This window comes from Schistocerca nitens, chromosome 4 (genome assembly GCF_023898315.1).
Source record: "Schistocerca nitens isolate TAMUIC-IGC-003100 chromosome 4, iqSchNite1.1, whole genome shotgun sequence".
In the NCBI taxonomy this organism is placed as follows: domain Eukaryota; kingdom Metazoa; phylum Arthropoda; class Insecta; order Orthoptera; family Acrididae; genus Schistocerca; species Schistocerca nitens.
This window is the reverse complement of record NC_064617.1, coordinates 845,068,974-845,088,652: the sequence shown is the minus strand read 5'-3', so window position 1 is coordinate 845,088,652 and position 19,679 is coordinate 845,068,974. Positions and strand designations below refer to the sequence as shown.

Here is a 19,679-nt window from a genome sequence, read left to right as displayed (position 1 = left end):
GTAAGTCAAAGCCGTCATTAACCTGCTGGCACCCAAGAACTTGAAGAAGGTCCCATCCTTTATGGACAAAATTTCTTGTTATATTTATTTCATTCCCCAAGCCACATACATCTACCATCCTCTTACCCAGCTTTGCCAAAATGGTGTCAAATTCATTTTGTCTGTGAACTGTCTATGGACTTTTCAGTACCTCAAGAAGTGTCTGTGCTCCACTCCCTGTTTGGCTTATTTTACAGTTGGTAAATCATTAACCCTGGCCAACAAAGTGTCACAGTATGGCATTAGTGCAGTTGTGTCGCATTGGAACCCAGATGACACTGAGTAGCTCGTTGCTTGCATGTTGAAGACACTTTCTGTGGTGCAATGTAACTACTTTCAGTTGGAAAAGGAGGCACTGGTTATCATTTTTGGCATTAAAAAGTTTCATGGTTTTCTATCTGGAGCAACATTCCTACTCATTACTGAACATGAGCGTCTGGTTTCTGTATTTGGCCTTCACTCTAAGCACCTGAATTGAACTGCCCACTGTTGCAGAGATGAGCCCTCTTCCTTAGTAATTAGTGTTATGACTTAATAGTTGGTGTACTGCCCAGCATGCTTAAGTGGATGCACAATCACAGTCGCTGGCAGGAGCTGATTCAGAGTCCAGTTAATAGCAGGCTCCCATTTTGGCACTGCACAATATCTTGCCGCAGGCACTGCTTGATTTTCCTTCAGTTTCATGAGAAGTCACAGCTGCCATGGCCGCTGAACCTCCTTTTTTGAAAATTGTTTTGGGATGCAGATGGGATACCTTGAGAGCACTCCTTCAGGAACAGATTTAATGTGGCATACGTTCTGGATCAGTTCTATGTTGTCCAGAGGATCTTCATGCTTGCCATATGGGAGCAAAGCTTATGATTGGTTGTCCCTCTGGCTTTGCATTCTAACATACTTCAGTTGTGGCATATGTCACACTGGGGTATGTGTATGGAGGGTTTGGTCCGGCGTCACATCTAATGACCAGCGATCCAGTGCAACACTGAACATTGTGTGTGGGCTTCTGTGTAAGTTTTCCGCTTGGCCAGTTCTGGAGAACCAGTAGGATAGGAAGAATGTCAACTTTGCAGGCCTATTTTTGTGAAGTGTGTGGTTGTAGCTGGTCAGTGCGTTGTCAGACTTCCCTTATGTTACTGTACTGCCATCCATGATGTTGACAGCAGCTGTCCATGTGTTGTCAATCATTTTTGCTGTGAATGGATCTCCTCAGACCCTCATCTCCAACAACAGTCTGCAGTTCATGTCAGGGGAGTTTGCAGATTTATGCATTTGCAATGGTATGCAGCATCTGACTACCATCACATTTCATCCAGCTTCCAACTCAGAAGTGGACATGCAAATGTTCAAAATTCAAATGAAGAAGTCCATGTCTACTTCATTCTGTGATGGGACACCAGTTAATGGCTGCAGTCCAGTGGAATGCTTGAATGCGTGGCAGCCAGGGGTGTTTTGGATTTGTTGCACGCTGAGTCACATGCCCCAGACTGTCACGGCCCACCATGTTTTCCTCACAGGGCTGCTGTTTGGACCTAGTCTGGCAGCAGGGGTGGCAGCTGGGTGTAGTGGTGAATCACAAACATCGGCACTTGTTTGTGGTGGATGTTGGTTGTGAGCAGCTGAGTTCTCATTCTAGTCAGTTGCATCTGTGACCTGTTTGACCCTTGACACCATTGTCTTTAAGCCAGCTGGGCGACAGGGTTGGTCACAGTGTTTTTCCAGTGGGACACTCCTAATATTGGCAGCATGCTCATTCAGCTGCCACTGCCACCCCACAGTGCCTTCCGTCAACCTAAGTAACCCAAGTACCTCTCGTAAGATCTCCCAAAATATTTACGTGCTGCCTCACCAATATGATAGATGTAATAAGCAGTCATCTTATGAGAACCAAAAATCTCCAATCTGGCAACAGGAGGAGTACTATTATCAGTTCTTACAATGGCAATAGAAAACCACATGTTACCATGACTAAGGTATTATTATTAATAGTACCAAAATTAAAGCTATAGCCAACAAATACACGAGGTCCTTCGAGGATAGAGGTAGATGCAACCCCTTGCAGTTTATTTTTTGTGACACCCATACCAGTACCACTCTCTGTTTCCATGTTTATAATACTCATGAAAACAGCACGATGATGCACATGTCAATGATGCTGGTAGCATGGCATGTATCAGTAGCTCCAGTCAGTTCAGTTGCCTGTGCAGCAATCCCGTCCAGACTGGCAGTGAGACCCGCCATCGCACTGCTTACATAGCAAGAAGTAGGGAGTTGGCAGGAATAACTCTCACAACTACCAATGCAGAGACCATGGAATCTGAACCAATGATCTGCTTCCGTCATTTGCCAGTGGATGAGTCCTGCCGTACAGATGCTAGTGTACTCAACCATTGTCCCAGTCTCCGCAATCTTCCACCCTTCTGGCAGAGCCAGCCGTGCTGGCATTGTCTACTTTGGTGGCTGATTTGGCTGATTGCTGCCAGGAAATCTCATGCCCTCTCCATTTTTGTGAAAGTGGTCACGGCAGAAGGTAGGCCATTTTTGGCCCATTGTGGCCTTTCCAGTGAGTCAGACATGAAGATGAATGTAGATGAGCTGGTGTGGACATTACAACAGAATAATTCAGAAGGCTGTAATGGTATGTGCAGACCCAGGTGTTTCCTTATCTGCATCTACATCTGTATTTTGCAAACCACCATGAGGCATATGGCAGAGGATACGTCGCATTGTACCAGTTATTATGGTTTCTTCCTGTTCCATTCATGTATGGAGCACAGAGAAGCATGATTATTTGAATGCCTCTATGCATGCAGTAATTATTCTAATCTGATCTTCATAATCCCTATGTGAGCAATACATGGGGTTGCAGTATATTCCTAGAGTAATTTATTTAAAGGTGTTTCTTGAAACTTTGTTAATAGACTTTCTTGGGATAGTTTATGTCTATCTTCAAGGGTCTCCCAGTTCAGTTCCTTCAGTATCTCTGTGACACTCTCCCATGGATTAAACAAACCTGTGCTGCCCTTCTCTGTATATGTTCAGTATCCCCTGTTAGGCCTCTCTGGTTCAGATCCCACACATTTGAGTAATATTCTAGAACTGGTCATGTGAGTGATTTGTAAGCAATCTCCTTTGTAGTTTGATTGGACTTCCCATCTGCTTGGTGACAGCAATAGGCTTGGTCCAGCAGTTCTTTCATGGATGATGTGAACTACCTTGGGGCTGCCCTTCGCTGCATTGCAATGCTTTGTTTTCTGTGTGCTTAGTTTGTGAGTCACTCATGCTGGTCGTGGTTTTTTTTTCCCCCCATTTGCACATGGTATTCTGTCTCTCTGCTAACCTGTAGATTGACTTGCATGTCAAGTTTTGTTTCCCTTTTCCAGGGTTCAGCTCCCCAGCTTTGTAGCTGAGCCAATTCGGCTAGTATAGTTACATTTGTGCCGACACTGGTGGTTGCATGGCATTATCACACCTATGTGGATACAAAAACTATAATAATTACACATAAAATTTAACATAAAAACCTCGTTTTAAGACTGTGGGAGAGTTGTTATTTTTTAATGGTAATCTCATTGTGTTTAAATTTAATCTTGAATACCAATTACTCAGTGCTAATACAGCTCAGGACCTTCAGTCCATTTCCCAAAATTTCACCACTGTGAAAATCAGTTACTAGTCCAGAGGAAGTAGTGTTACAGTTGTTGTTGTCGTCTTCAGTCCTGAGACTGGTTTGATGCAGCTCTCCATGGTACTCTATCCTGTGCAAGCTTCTTCATCTCCCAGTACCTGCTGCAACCTACATCCTTTTGAATCTGCTTAGTGTATTCATCTCTTGGTCTCCCTCTATGATTTTTACCCTCCACGCTGCCCTCCAATACTAAATTGGTGATCCCTTGATGCCTCAGAACATGTCCTACCCTTCTTCTAGTCAAGTTGTGCCACAAACTCCTCTTCTCCCCAATCCTATTCAATACCTCCTCATTAGTTATGTGATCTACCCATCTAATCTTCAGCATTCTTCTGTAGCACCACGTTTCGAAAGCTTCTATTCTCTTCTTGTCCAAACTATTTATTGGCCATGTTTCACTTCCATACATGGCTACACTCCATACAAATACTTTCAGAAACGTCTTCCTGACACTTAAATCTATACTCGATGTTAACAAATTTCTCTTCTTCAGAAATGCTTTCCTTGCCATTGCCAGTCTACATTTTATATCCTCTCTACTTCGACCATCATCAGTTATTTTGCTCCCCAAATAGCAAAACTCCTTTACTACTTTAAGTGTCTCATTTCCTAATCTAATTCCCTCAGCATCACCCGACTTAATTAGACTACATTCCATTATCCTCATTTTGCTTTTGTTGATGTTCATCTTATATCCCCCTTTCAAGACACTGTCCATTCCGCTCAACTGTTCTTCCAAGTCCTTTGCTGTCTCTGACAGAATTACAATGTCATCGGCAAACCTCAACGTTTTTATTTCTTCTCCATGGACTTTAATACCTACTCCGAATTTTTCTTTTGTTTCCTTTACTGCTTGCTCAATATACAGATTGAATAACATCAGGGACAGGCTACAACTCTGTCTCACTCCCTTCCCAACCGCTGCTTCTCTTTCATGCCGCTCGACTCTTATAACTGCCATCTGGTTTCTGTACAAACTGTAAATAGCCTTTCGCTGCCTGTATTTTACCCCTGCCACCTTTCGAATTTGAAAGAGAGTATTCCAGTCAACATTGTCAAAAGCTTTCTCTAAGTCTACAAATGCTAGAAATGTAGGTTTGCCTTTCCTTAATCTATTTTCTAAGATACGTCGTAGGGTCAGTATTGCCTCACGTGTTCCAACATTTCTGCGGAATCCAAACTGATCTTCACCAAGGTCGGCTTCTACCAGTTTTTCCATTCGCCTGTAAAGAATTCGCGTTAGTATTTTGCAGCTGTGACTTATTAAACTGATAGTTGGGTAATTTTCTCATCTGTCAACACCTGCTTTCTTTGGGATTGGAATTATTATATTCTTCTTGAAGTCTGAGGGTATTTCGCCTGTCTCATACATCTTGCTCACCAGATGGTAGAGTTTTGTCAGGATTGGCTCTCCCAAGGCCGTCAGTAGTTCCAATGGAATGTTGTCTACTCCCGGGGCCTTGTTTCGACTCAGGTCTTTCAGTGCTCTGTCGAACTCTTCACGCAGTATTGTATCTCCCATTTCATCTTCATCTACATCCTCTTCCATTTCCATAATATTGTCCTCAAGTACATTGCCATTGTATAGACCCTCTATATACTCCTTCCACCTTTATGCTTTCCCTTCTTTGCTTAGAACTGGGTTTCCATCTGACAAGTGGCTCTCTTATCTCCAAAGGTCTCTTTAATTTTCCTGTAGGCAGTATCTATCTTATCCCTAGTGAGATACATCCTTACATTTGTCCTCTAGCCATCGCTGCTTAGTCATTTTGCACTTCCTGTCGATCTCATTTTTGAGACGTTTGTATTCCTTTTTGCCTGCTGCATTTACTGCGTTTTTATATTTTCTCCTTTCATCAATTAAATTCAATATTTCTTCTGTTACCCAAGGATTTCTACTAGCCCTCGTCTTTTACCTACTTGATCCTCTGCTGCCTTCACTACTTCATCCCTCAGAGCTACCCATTCTTCTTCTACTGTATTTCTTTCCCCAATTCTGTCAATTGTTCCCTTATGCTCTCCCTGAAACTCTGTACAACCTCTGGTTCTTTCAGTTTATCCAGGTCCCATCTCCTTAAATTCCCACCTTTTTGCAGTTTCTTCAGTTTTAATCTACAGTTCATAACCAATAGATTGTGGTTAGAGTCCACATCTGCCCCTGGAAATGTCTTACAGTTTAAAACCTGGTTCCTAAATCTCTGTCTTACCATTATATAAACTATCTGATACCTTCTAGTATCTCCAGGATTCTTCCATGTATACAACCTTCTTTTATGATTCTTGAACCAAGCGTTAGCTATGATTAAGTTATGCTCTGTGCAAAATTCTACCAGGCAGCTTCCTCTTTCATTTCTCTCCCCCAATCCATATTCACCCACTATGTTTCCTTCTCTCCCTTTTCCTACTCTTGAATTCCAGTCACCCATGACTATTAAATTTTCGTCTCCCTTCACTACCTGAATAATTTCTTTTATCTCATCATACATTTCATCAATTTCTTCATCATCTGCAGAGCTAGTTGGCATATAAACTTATACTACTGTAGTAGACATGGGCTTTGTGTCTATCTTGGCCACAATAATGCGTTCACTATGCTGTTTGTAGTAGCTAACCCGCACTCCTATTTTTTTATTCATTATTAAACCTACTCCTGCATTACGCCTATTTGATTTTGTATTTATAACCCTGTGTTCACCAGACCAGAAGTCTTATTCCTCCTGCCACCGAACTTCACTAATTCCCACTATATCTAACTTTAACCTATCCATTTCCCTTTCTAAATTTTCTAACCTACCTGCCCGATTAAGGGATCCGACATTCCACGCTCCGATCCGTAGAACGCCAGTTTTTTTTCTCCTGATAACGACATCCTCTTGAGTAGTCCTCGCCCGGAGATCCGAATGGGGGACTATTCTACCTCCGGAATATTTTACCCAAGAGGACGCCATCATCATTTAACCATACAGTAAAACTGCATGTCCTCGGGAAAAATTACGGCCGTAGTTTCCCTTTGCTTTCAGCCGTTCGCAGTACCAGCACAGCAAGGCTGTTTTGGTTAATGTTACAAGGCCAGATCAGTCAATCATCCAGACTGTTGCCCCTGCAACTACTGAAAAGGCTGCTGCTCCTCTTCAAGAACCACACGTTTGTCTGGCCTCTCAACAGATACCCCTCCATTGTGGTTGCACCTAAGGTACGGCCATCTGTATCGCTGAGGCACACAAGCCTCCCCACTAACGGCAAGGTCCATGGTTCATGGGGGTAGGAGTGTTACAGTACTGGCTGATTTTATAGCGTGTTTATTTAGTTATTGATTAAAAGTACTGAACAAATGTGACACAATGTGTTATAAAACTGGACTCTGTACAACGTGGCTTTTCATGATGTGGAAGCATAACATGGCAGTTTGTACAGTATTCTTGCAGAGGAATACTTCTGCTGCGATGAAGGAACTGCATGAAAAACACCTCTCTTGGAAGAATGGGCTCAATCAAAAAAGACAGTGTAGGGTAGTCAAGAAAGTAGTGCAGCCCTTTAAAATGTATTTTAAAAGAAGTTCATATAAGAAACACGGGTACAAATATTCTACCACTTCAATATCAGTAGAGATAGATGAAATATTAAGAGACAACCAAGTAAAGAGTTAATAAGAAAAAAACTTGTAGAAAGTAAGTAAGAATGCCACCATGGTCACCAAGCTTCTTGTGGAGAATGCCCATATAATATTATTATCTTTCGATGACTGATCACTGCACTGCTGTCGTTCAGCAGTGGCTTAGTATCATCTGTCAAAATGCAGTGAGAATTGTTGTGCAGATGTTCTCCATTCTCATTTTGCTACTGCTATGATTTTAGATGATCTTCAGCTGTACTGTTATCTATGTCTAGCAACTCATGTTAACTTCTAAAGATAATGAGAATTAACTGGCAAGACTCTATAATATGCAACTGAGAAATCATTCAAATTGTGCAACCATCATGTGGCAGCAGCAGTGGCAAAAAATTGTGTTATTTTTCTAAGAATGATTGAGCTTTATAGTGCCAAACTCCCTCTCATCCTTTTTCTTTCTTTCTTTCTTTTTTTATTTGAGGGAATCATTGTACTTGATAATGGCGTGAAAGGTGAAATGCATATTGTTTGGAGGAAATATACAGTCAAATGAAGTGGTGCAGTACTTCAAAAAATACTGCATGACTGTGGCTTAGTACCATAGACAACTTTTCGCAGCAATATTTTCTGCAGCTTTGTAGGAGGGTATCAGAAAGGTGGATTCCAATCAGATGTTGCTGTTGACAGCAATGCCTTCCTTTCTCTGGCACCATGCATAATGTACAGGAAACATTCCACGTGGGAAAAATATATCCAAAAACAAAGATGATGTGACTTACCAATCGAAAGCGCTGGCAGGTCGATAGACACACAAACATACACACAAAATTCAAGCTTTCGCAACAAACTGTTGCCTCATCAGGAAAGAGGGAAGGAGAGGGAAAGACGAAAGGATGTGGGTTTTAAGGGAGAGGGTAAGGAGTCATTCCAATCCCGGGAGTGGAAAGACTTACCTTAGGGGGAAAAAAGGACGGGTATACACTCGCACACACACACATATCCATCCACACATATACAGACACAAGCAGACATATTTAAAGACAGAGAGTTTGGGCAGAGATGTCAGTTGAGGCGGAAGTGCAGAGACAAAGATGTTGTTGAATGACAGGTGAGGTATGAGTGGCGGCAACTTGAAATTAGCAGAGATTGAGGCCTGGTGGATAACGGGAAGAGAGGATATATTGAAGAGCAAGTTCCCATCTCCGGAGTTCGGATAGGTTGGTGTTGGTGGGAAGTATCCAGATAACCCGGACGGTGTAACACTGTGCCAAGATGTGCTGGCCGTGCACCAAGGCATGTTTAGCCACAGGGTGATCCCCATTACCAACAAACACTGTCTGCCTGTGTCCATTCATGCGAATGGACAGTTTGTTGCTGGTCATTCCCACATAGAATGCATCACAGTGTAGGCAGGTCAGTTTGTAAATCACGTGGGTGCTTTCACACGTGGCTCTGCCTTTGATCGTGTACACCTTCCGGGTTACAGGACTGGAGTAGGTGGTGGTGGGAGGGTGCATGGGACAGGTTTTACATCGGGGGCGGTTACAAGGATAGGAGCCAGAGGGAAGGGAAGGTGGTTTGGGGATTTCATAGGGATGAACTAACAGGTTATGAAGGTTAGGTGGACGGCGGAAAGACACTCTTGGTGGAGTGGGGAGGATTTCATGAAGGATGGATCTCATTTCAGGGCAGGATTTGAGGAAGTCGTATCCCTGCTGGAGAGCCACATTCAGAGTCTGGTCCTGGAAGGTATCCTGTCACAAGTGGGGCACTTTTGTGGTTCTTCTGTGGGAGGTTCTGGGTTTGAGGGGATGAGGAAGTGGCTCTGGTTATTTGCTTCTGTACCAGGTCGGGAGGGTAGTTACGGGATGCGAAAGCTGTTGTCAGGTTGTTGGTGTAATAGTTCAGGGATTCCGGACTGGAGCAGATTCATTTGCCATGAAGACCTAGGCTGTAGGGAAGGGACCGTTTGATGTGGAATGGGTGGCAGCTGTCATAATGCAGGTACTGTTGCTTGTTGGTGGGTTTGGTGTGGACGGACGTGTGAAGCTGGGCATTGGACAGATGGAGGTCAACGTCAAGGAAAGTGGCGTGGGATTTGGAGTAGGACCAGGTGAACCTGATGGAACCAAAGGAGTTGAGGTTGGAGAGGAAATTCTGGAGTTCTTCTTCACTGTGAGTCCAGATCATGAAGATGTCATCAATAAATCTGTACCAAACTTTGGGTTGGCAGGCCTGGGTAACCAAGAAGGCTTCCTCTAGGCGACCCATGAATAGGTTGGCGTACGAGGGGGCCATCCTGGTACCCATGGCTGTTCCCATTAATTGTTGGTATGTCTGGCCTTCAAAGTGAAGAAGTTGTGGGTCAGGATGAAGCTGGCTAAGGTAATGAGGAAAGAGGTTTTAGGTAGGTTGGCAGGTGATCGGCATGAAAGGAAATGCTCCATCGCAGCGAGGCCCTGGACGTGCAGAATATTTGTGTATAAGGAAGTGGCATCAATGGTTAGAAGGATGGTTTCTGGGGGTAACAGATTGGGTAAGGATTCCAGGCGTTCGAGAAAGTGGTTGGTGTCATTGATGAAGGATGGGAGACTGCATGTAATGGGTTGAAGGTGTTGATCTATGTAGGCAGAGATACGTTCTGTGGGGGCTTGGTAACCAGCTACAATGGGGCGGCCTGGATGATTGGGTTTGTGAATTTTGGGAAGAAGGTAGAAGGTGGGGGTGCGGGGTGTCGGTGGGGTCAGGAGGTTGATGGAGTCAGGTGAAAGGTTTTGCAGGGGGCCTAGGGTTCTGAGGATTCCTTGAAGCTCCTCCTGGACATCGGGAATGGGATTACCTTGGCAAACTTTGTATGTGGTGTTTCTGAAAGCTGACACAGTCCCTCAGCCACATACCCCCGACGATCAAGTACCATGGTCGTGGTACCCTTGTCCGCCGGAAGAATGGCGATGGATCGGTCAGCCTTCAGATCACGAATAGCCTGGGCTTCAGCAGTGGTGATGTTGGGAGTAGGATTAAGGTTTTTTTAAGAAGGATTGAGATGAAAGGCTGGAAGTCAGAAATTCCTGGAAGGTTTGGAGAGGGTGATTTTGAGGAAGAGGAGGTGGGTCCCGCTGTGATGGAGGACGGAACTGTTCCAGGCAGGGTTCAATTTGGATAGTGTCCTGGGGAGTTGGATCATTGGGAGTAGGATTAGGATTATTTTTCTTCGTGGCAAAGTGATATTTCCAGCAGAGAGTAAGAGAGTAGGACAGTAAATCTTTGACGAGGGCTGTTTGGTTGAATCTGGGAGTGGGGCTGAAGGTGAGGCCTTTGGATAGGACAGAGGTTTCGGATTGTGAGAGAGGTTTGGAGGAAAGGTTAACTACTGAATTAGGGTGTTGTGGTTCCAGATTGTGTTGATTGGAATTTTGAGGTTTTGGAGGGAGTGGAGCTGGAAGTGGGAGATTGAGTAGATGGGAGAGACTGGGTTTGTGTGCAATGAGAGGAGGTTGAGGTTTGCTGGAAAGGTTGTGAAGGGTGAGTGAGTTGCCTTTCCGGAGGTGGGAAACCAGGAGATTGGATAGTTTTTTGAGGTGGAGGGTGGCATGCTGTTCTAATTTGCGGTTGGCCTGTAGGAGGATGCTCTGAACAACCGGTGTGGATGTGGGAGAGGAAAGATTAAGGACTTTTATTAAGGATAGGAGTTGACGGGTGTGTTCATTGGCTAAGTTGATGTGTAGGTGAAGGATTAGGTGGGTGAGGGCAATGGATTGTTCAGTTTGGAACTGTTGTAGGGACTGATGGAAAGAAGGGTTGCAGCCAGAGATGGGAACTTTAAGTGTGAGGCCTTTGGGGGTAATGTCAAATGTTAGACAAGCCTGAGAAAATAGAATATGGGAGTGTAATCTGGCTAGGGCGAAGGCATGTTTGCGGAGGGAACGTAAATAAAACTTAATGGGGTCGTTGTGGGGGTGTTGTGAGAGTGACATGGTATTAGAAGGTGGAAAGTGTAACATGAGGCTGAAATGAAAATGAAAATAAAAATATATGGGGAGAGATAAAGGTGAACTGGAAAGTTCCCCCTGCAAAACCTTTCACCTGACTCCATCAAACTCCTGACCCCACCGACACCCCGCACCCCCACCTTCTACCTTCTACCTTCTTCCTAAAATTCACAAACCCAATCATCCGGGCCGCCCCATTGTAGCTGGTTACCAAGCCCCCACAGAACGTATCTCTGCCTACATAGATCAACACCTTCAACCCATTACATGCAGTCTCCCATCCTTCATCAATGACACCAACCACTTTCTCGAACGCCTGGAATCCTTACCCAATCTGTTACCCCCAGAAACCATCCTTCTAACCATTGATGCCACTTCCTTATACACAAATATTCTGCACGTCCAGGGCCTCGCTGCGATGGAGCATTTCCTTTCATGCCGATCACCTGCCACCCTACCTAAAACCTCTTTCCTCATTGCCTTAGCCAGCTTCATCCTGACCCACAACTTCTTCACTTTGAAGGCCAGACATACCAACAATTAATGGGAACAGCCATGGGTACCAGGATGGCCCCCTCGTACGCCAACCTATTCATGGGTCGCCTAGAGGAAGCCTTCTTGGTTACCCAGGCCTGCCAACCCAAAGTTTGGTACAGATTTATTGATGACATCTTCATGATCTGTACTCACAGTGAAGAAGAACTCCAGAATTTCCTCTCCAACCTCAACTCCTTTGGTTCCATCAGGTTCACCTGGTCCTACTCCAAATCCCACGCCACTTTCCTTGACGTTGACCTCCATCTGTCCAATGCCCAGCTTCACACGTCCGTCCACATCAAACCCACCAACAAGCAACAGTACCTGCATTATGACAGCTGCCACCCATTCCACATCAAACGGTCCCTTCCCTACAGCCTAGGTCTTCATGGCAAACGAATCTGCTCCAGTCCGGAATCCCTGAACTATTACACCAACAACCTGACAACAGCTTTCGCATCCCGTAACTACCCTCCCGACCTGGTACAGAAGCAAATAACCAGAGCCACTTCCTCATCCCCTCAAACCCAGAACCTCCCACAGAAGAACCACCAAAGTGCCCCACTTGTGACAGGATACTTTCCAGGACTGGACCAGACTCTGAATGTGGCTCTCCAGCAGGGATACGACTTCCTCAAATCCTGCCCTGAAATGAGATCCATCCTTCATGAAATCCTCCCCACTCCACCAAGAGTGTCTTTCCGCCGTCCACCTAACCTTCATAACCTGTTAGTTCATCCCTATGAAATCCCCAAACCACCTTCCCTACCCTCTGGCTCCTATCCTTGTAACCGCCCCCGGTGTAAAACCTGTCCCATGCACCCTCCCACCACCACCTACTCCAGTCCTGTAACCCGGAAGGTGTACACGATCAAAGGCAGAGCCACGTGTGAAAGCACCCACGTGATTTACCAACTGACCTGCCTACACTGTGATGTATTCTATGTGGGAATGACCAGCAACAAACTGTCCATTCTCATGAATGGACACAGGCAGACAGTGTTTGTTGGTAATGAGGATCACCCTGTGGCTAAATATGCCTTGGTGCACAGCCAGCACATCTTGGCACAGTGTTACACCGTCCGGGTTATCTGGATACTTCCCACCAACACCAACCTATCCGAACTCCGGAGATGGGAACTTGCTCTTCAATATATCCTCTCTTCCCGTTACCCACCAGGCCTCAATCTCCGCTAATTTCAAGTTGCCGCCACTCATACCTCACCTGTCATTCAACAACATCTTTGTCTCTGCACTTCCGCCTCGACTGACATCTCTGCCCAAACTCTTTGTCTTTAAATATGTCTGCTTGTGTCTGTATATGTGTGGATGGATATGTGTGTGTGTGCGCGAGTGTATACCCGTCCTTTTTTCCCCCTAAGGTAAGTCTTTCCACTCCCGGGATTGGAATGACTCCTTACCCTCTCCCTTAAAACCCACATCCTTTTGTCTTTCCCTCTCCTTCCCTCTTTCCTGATGAGGCAACAGTTTGTTGCGAAAGCTTGAATTTTGTGTGTATGTTTGTGTGTCTATTGACCTGCCAGCGCTTTCGTAAGGGAGAGGGTAAGGAGTCATTCCCATCCCGGGAGCGGAAAGACTTACCTTAGGGGGAAAAAAGGACAGGTATACACTCGCACACACACACATATACATCCACACATACAGACACAAGCAAATATGTCTGCTTGTGTCTGTATGTGTGGATGGATATGTGTGTGTGTGCGAGTGTATACCTGTCCTTTTTTCCCCCTAAGGTAAGTCTTTCCGCTCCCGGGATTGGAATGACTCCTTACCCTCTCCCTTAAAACCCACATCCTTTCGTCTTTCCCTCTCCTTCCCTCTTTCCTGATGAGGCAACAGTTTGTTGCGAAAGCTTGAATTTTGTGTGTATATTTGTGTTTGTTTGTGTGTCTATCGACCTGCCAGCGCTTTTGTTTGGTAAGTCTCATCATCTTTCTTTTTAGATATATTTTTTCCACGTGGAATGTTTCCCTATGTCAAATAGTGTGTCACCAAGCAATTCTTCTGAATGTAATATGCTAAAAATAGTTGACTTGCAAGTCACTATACTGACGAGCAGAGAGTTCAAACACTGTGTAAAAATGAGTATAGAGGAAAACACAGCGCAACCAGTGCGAACGGCTGACAGACTAAGCACACAGGAAACGGAGCATGTCGTGAGGTGAGGGCCAGATCCGAGATAGTTGATGTTCATGTAAGAACTGCTGGGCCAGGCGTATTGCCACTGGCAAGTAAACACCTGGGTCAGTGACTCTACCCATACAATGTTTCACACACATTCTCCCTGACAATTTTCCGCACTGTTTCATTGTGCTATGCACACCAGCTCACCCGCATCCATTTCAATGTCCATTTGTTGGGGGTATATTAATATTTATATTTTGGCTACTTCCACACCCTAGTGACATGCATACGCAAATAGATCAATAGGAGGTATACAAAAATTGAAAAAAAAATTTCTAAGTGCTCCTCCTCTGAAGTACATATGATATTACAAAGATTGTATTAAAATGACAGTTAAGCTGGAACCATGCTTTATTATGTTTACAGAATAATGACATTATTTAGAAAATTGATTACATTTATTCACCAAGTTTTTTGACTTGTTAGCACCAATTGTGGTACGTTGTTGCTTCCCGTGCATGGGGTCCCGGGTTTGATTCCGGTGGGGTCAGGGATTTTTCCTGTCTCAAGGTGACTAGGTGTTGTGTCGTCTTCATCTTCATCATTCATCCCCATTACGGTCGGAGGAAGGCAATGGCAAACTAGCTCCGCTAGGACCTTGCCTAGTACGGCGGTGCAGTTCTACCGAATTGTCCCCTATGCTCCTCGGAGTATGGGACATCATCATCATCATCATCATCACCACCAATTGTTTCAGATTGTTCCATTCGAAATCATTGCCCCCTTCCATTTGTCATTTAGTTTGTTATCGGTTGATTTGTAGGCATTATAATAATTATAATTACTGTTTTTATTTGTAGTTTTAGTAATTTCTTGTCCTCTATATCAGCTCTTATTTCCCCAATTCTTACTTTTCATTGTGAATTTAATGAAGTATGTGATTGCATGAATCATTAATTTATTTGTTACTTCTAATTAACATAATCTGACAGAGGAAACAGCATTTGGAGGACAAAGAGGAACTGCAGACAAAACTAATGAAAGACAGTGAGATTCGCAAGAAGAAACTCCATAAGTGGGATGAAAAACGCAAACAGAAGCTTAAGCCAGAATTGGTAAGAAAAATGAAACTGATCACTTCATATTAGTTTTAGGAGATTCATTATAGGTGCACTAAACTTATACTTCGATTGTTAGAGAAATGTTACATAGATTCACATTTTATGTATAATGGTTAAAAGTAATCTCTTAGTTCTCGTATTTCCCTATACTGCTTAAAGTTTTTCTGTGGTTTGTGATCTGTAAAATCATTTGCAAATCTACTGTTCATGGATTGTGGACTCAGTGTATCTGAATTTAGCTCCCTTCTTTAAGGTAGTAACTTTCCTCATACATTGTAAAAAAAGAAACAGAATAACTTCATTAATTGTTGATGCTCTATTTGTCTCTTATGTTGTTGTGGACTTGTCAAAGCCTCTTTCATCAATAAACTATTTGTGGCAATGTAATCATTTTATATTGCCTGTAAATCTGGGTGAACGGAGCAGAACTGATTACAACAATGTACTTTGTTATTATATAATGCTAATGTAGCTTGATGCATTAATACTGACCTAGTTAACTTACTTACACTTCAAAGGCCACTTCTAAGCAGTTGCAATAATCCTCAATATATTGCAAGTCAATTTTGGAACACTGTTGACAATGTCTGTCTGATGTCAGTAGTGCTGGATCAGTAATAAAGAATCATAATTTTTTTATTCACCATTGATCATTTTACAATGAATTAGGCTGTGAGGCGGCTGGTAGGAATAATGTTGTTATATAAAATGTTTGAATGTAGAAACACTGCATTTCCCGGCCGATTAACCATATGTGCGGCGGCGGGTGGAATTATGGTTGTTAAATGTTCCTATTATTTATGCTGTCTTTTGCCGTTGTCAACACTGGCTCTCTAACTACAATATTGGCAACCAGAAAGTGATTAGCAAAACATGAAGCCTATAATTAGAATTCCTAGTGCCCACTTCATCTGAGAAACACACTTATAGCTGCAGCTTATAGCTCTGAGAAATTAGGAGATTGTCTGGGATTTATAATCAAAAAATGATTTTCTAAAAATTCTCTGTATTCTGAAAGTCACAGATCAAGAAAAAAGAAAAGAAAATCCACACAATCTAACAGAGCCGTTCAGAGTCTAATGTGCTGATGCAACTATAACTGTCCAAATTAAATGTTTAAATGAATGCCCGCCATAATTTGATGATTAGGTTCATCAAATGCCACGCTAAATAATGGTAGAATGTTTGTCCCGCGGCGGCACGTGAAAATACGACATACGCAAACTGAAAATCGATAATTAAAGTCATCCCAGAATTAACACTTCACTCGAAAATGATTTCATGGTTACGCGTATCCCGAGTAACTTAATACGGCATCCGAGGCTGTTTATAGCAATGATACCGACGCGACGCGACTCCCGACACAGATGGTGTGCTATTCAGTGTCTGGAGAGAACTGGGGCCTTGCTTCCTCTTCCCCCCACCCCCCCACCCCCCCACCCCCTCCACCCCCCGAAGGGGGCGGGCTAGCAGCAGCTTACTACGCTGCTCTACAGCCTACAGACTTTTGTTTAACAAAAGGAAGAAGAAAGAAACAAGGAAAAACAGGCGATAAAATGGTGATTTAAAGTGTAAAATGGCGTAAAAATGCGGAAAGTTAAAACAGAAAGCAAAAGGGGTTGGCAATGTTGATAGAATACACAGGAATTGGACAAGTAACATAGTAGACACACAATTAAAAAACATGGCGACAGTCTGGTTTCTGTTCGCAAGTGATAAAAAAAAAGCACACCCAGCGACAGTATGGTGGCTGTTCGCTACACTTCCCAAAAGACACAACACGGAGCACGCACTGGAAAAAAAACACTGTAAAACACTGCACAAAAAAGGCGGCACAAAGATGGCACTCCCGATCCAAGGCAGATGGGGGGAGGACCTGGAGTAGGGGGAAAAACAAGGAGGGAGGAGAGGAAAAAACGAAAAGGGGGGGGGGGAACCAAGGAGGGAAAGGAGTAATAAAGGGGGAAAAGGGCAGACGCGAGACGGTATGAGAGGAGGCAGAGGAGGGAAATGTCAAAGGACTCGGGGGAGAGAGGGAGGCAAAGAGAGGGGAGGTGTGGAAGAAAGAGGATGGAAGGGGGGAGAGGGAGCCCGGGAAAAGGACAGAGGAAAGGAGGGGGAGTGAGGATCAGAGTTGATAGGAGGGATAAATGGAGGGAGAGAGGGCATCATCTGGGAGGGGGAGTTGATGGAAGCCATCTTGGGAAAGGAGATGTAGGGTGTAGAGATGGAGGGTAGGGGGGACACAACGGTGAAGACGTGGCAGGGGGCGGGGATCAGAGGGGAGAGGAGCAACCAGGGGGTGAGGGATTCAAGACGGCGGGAGGTGTAGAGGATGCGGATATGTTCGAGGAATAGGAGCAGATGGGGGAAAGGAATGAGATCATAGAGGATCCGCGTGGGGGACGGGAGGCGTATACGGAAGGCGAGGCGAAGTGCATGACACTCAAGGATCTGGAGGGACTTATAGAATTTGGGGGGGGGGGGGCAGATATCCAGGCAGGACTGGCATAACAGAGGATGGGACGGATTAAGGATTTGTAAGTGTGGAGGATGGTAGAGGGGTGCAACCCCCATGTCCGTCCGGAGAGGAGTTCGAGGAGTCGGAGGCGGTTGTGGGCTGTGGATTGGATGGAGCGGAGATGAGGGATCCAGGTGAGGTGACGGCCAATGGTGAGGCCAAGGTAGGTGAGGGTGGGGGTGAGGCGGACAGGACGGGCACAGACAGTAAGGGAGAAATCCAGGAGCCGGAAGGAGCGAGTGGTACGACCTACGATGATCGCCTGGGTCTTGGAAGGGTTGAGTTTCAGGAGCCACTGGTTACACCATGCAGCAAAAAGGTCAAGGTGATTCTGGAGAAGGCATTGGGACCGTTGGAGGGTAGGAGCGAGGGCGAGGAATGCGGTGTCATCAGCATATTGCAAGAGGTGTACTGGAGGGGGGGAGGGGGTTGGGGCATATCTGCCGTGTACAGGAGGTAGAGGAGAGGGGAGAGGACAGAGCCCTGGGGCACACCTGCAGAGGGGTAGAAGGTGTGGGAATTTGCATTATGGATGGTAACATAGGAGGGGCGGTGGGAGAGGAAGGAGGCCACCAGACGGATGTAGTTGATAGGAAGGGTGTAGGTGTGGAGTTTAAACAGGAGACCGGGATGCCAGACATGGTCGTAGGCCTTTTCGAGGTCAAGGGAGACAAAAATGGCGGAGCGAAGGGAGTTTAGCTGGAGGGAGAGGAGATGAGTGAGGCGGAGGAGTTGGTCATCAGCAGAGAAGGAAGGTCGAAAGCCACATTGGGTGTTTGGGAGGAGGTGGTTTTGGCGGAGGTGGTGATGGATGCGCCGGGAAAGGATGGATTCCCTTGCTTCCTCTCGCAGCGTTCTTATATATAAAGCCGCGGTGCAGACGGCTAAGGGAATGCCTGATCAAATTGGCTCTCCCGACTAGCCGCTGGGCTAGTAATGCACCACTTCAAGTTACCGAATAAATCATAGCTTCTTTTGCTGATGGCAGATGAAGCTCTCAATTTAAATGCGCATTCAACACACAGGTAAGTAATCATAATAAAAGTTTGACGTGGCTAAGTTAAATATTTTGGGTGAGAGAATTAATTTAATTACACTGCACGCAGTAGACGAGCTCTGAACTTGCCCTTTGGAGATACGCTATCGCTATAGTTTTATAGTTATTCAAATGAAACTTCTCACATCTTTATGGTTATAACGGATCTCCATTCTACTTAAATATAAACATCCTAGCCTTATTTATTAGCCTACTTAATCTATCTTGCTTCCTTAATTTTTAAGACAAAAACCAGAAAATTATGAATTTCAACTAAAATCTTAATTTGTGAGATCCAAAGTACTGTTTATATTAAATTATTATGGAAAAGGAATCTAAATATAAATTTTTAAGTCTCTAGCTCTTTTCTGTTGCGCCAATGATTTTTACAGAAAAACGTCCAAATTTCGAAAATAGTTAAAGTTATCGAACTGATATTCAACACATATTAATTTAGTATTACTCCTGACATGCTAGAACCGTTTCAGATTATTTGCTTGATTTTTAAAGTATTGCGCAACATTTATGACGTCAGAGCTAGTTACAATGGACTAGGCTGGCACACAATGGAAAGACTGCTGTGAATTTACTACGGCGTGAGTAGGCTGCTTCCCTACAAGGCTTCATCATTATAGTAAAATACATGGTGCAGTAATATGTACGGGTACATAATAAAAAAATAAACTAATGTCAGTTAACTATTGTATACATATTAAGCACAGCAATAATAAAATATACTACAGAAAAAATTCTAAGAGCTAGTGTCAGTAAGTTATACAGTAATATAGTATGGTACAAACCCTGTGCAATAATAATTGGATAGGATGTACAGGACACATAATTACACAAAACATAGGAACATAATCATACAAAACATAAAGTCAGTGTGCAACAATACAATAAACTACAGAAATATTTGTTAAATTCTAATATACTCCCCAGGAATCTCAAAGAATTCATTAATATGGTAAAATGGGTGATCTAATAGCCAGCTGT

General features: G+C 44.2%; 1 protein-coding gene across 3 annotated transcripts in view; it reads left to right on the top strand.

The window, feature by feature from the left end:
- Positions 1-19,679, top strand: part of LOC126253278 (cilia- and flagella-associated protein 45-like) — a 176,085-nt gene that overhangs the window by 43,339 nt on the left and 113,067 nt on the right. For all 3 annotated transcript variants that reach the window (XM_049954500.1, XM_049954498.1, XM_049954499.1), the window contains exon 3: positions 14,998-15,120. In XM_049954500.1, coding sequence (XP_049810457.1) covers positions 14,998-15,120 — 123 coding nt within the window. The remainder of the gene's footprint in view (positions 1-14,997; positions 15,121-19,679) is intronic.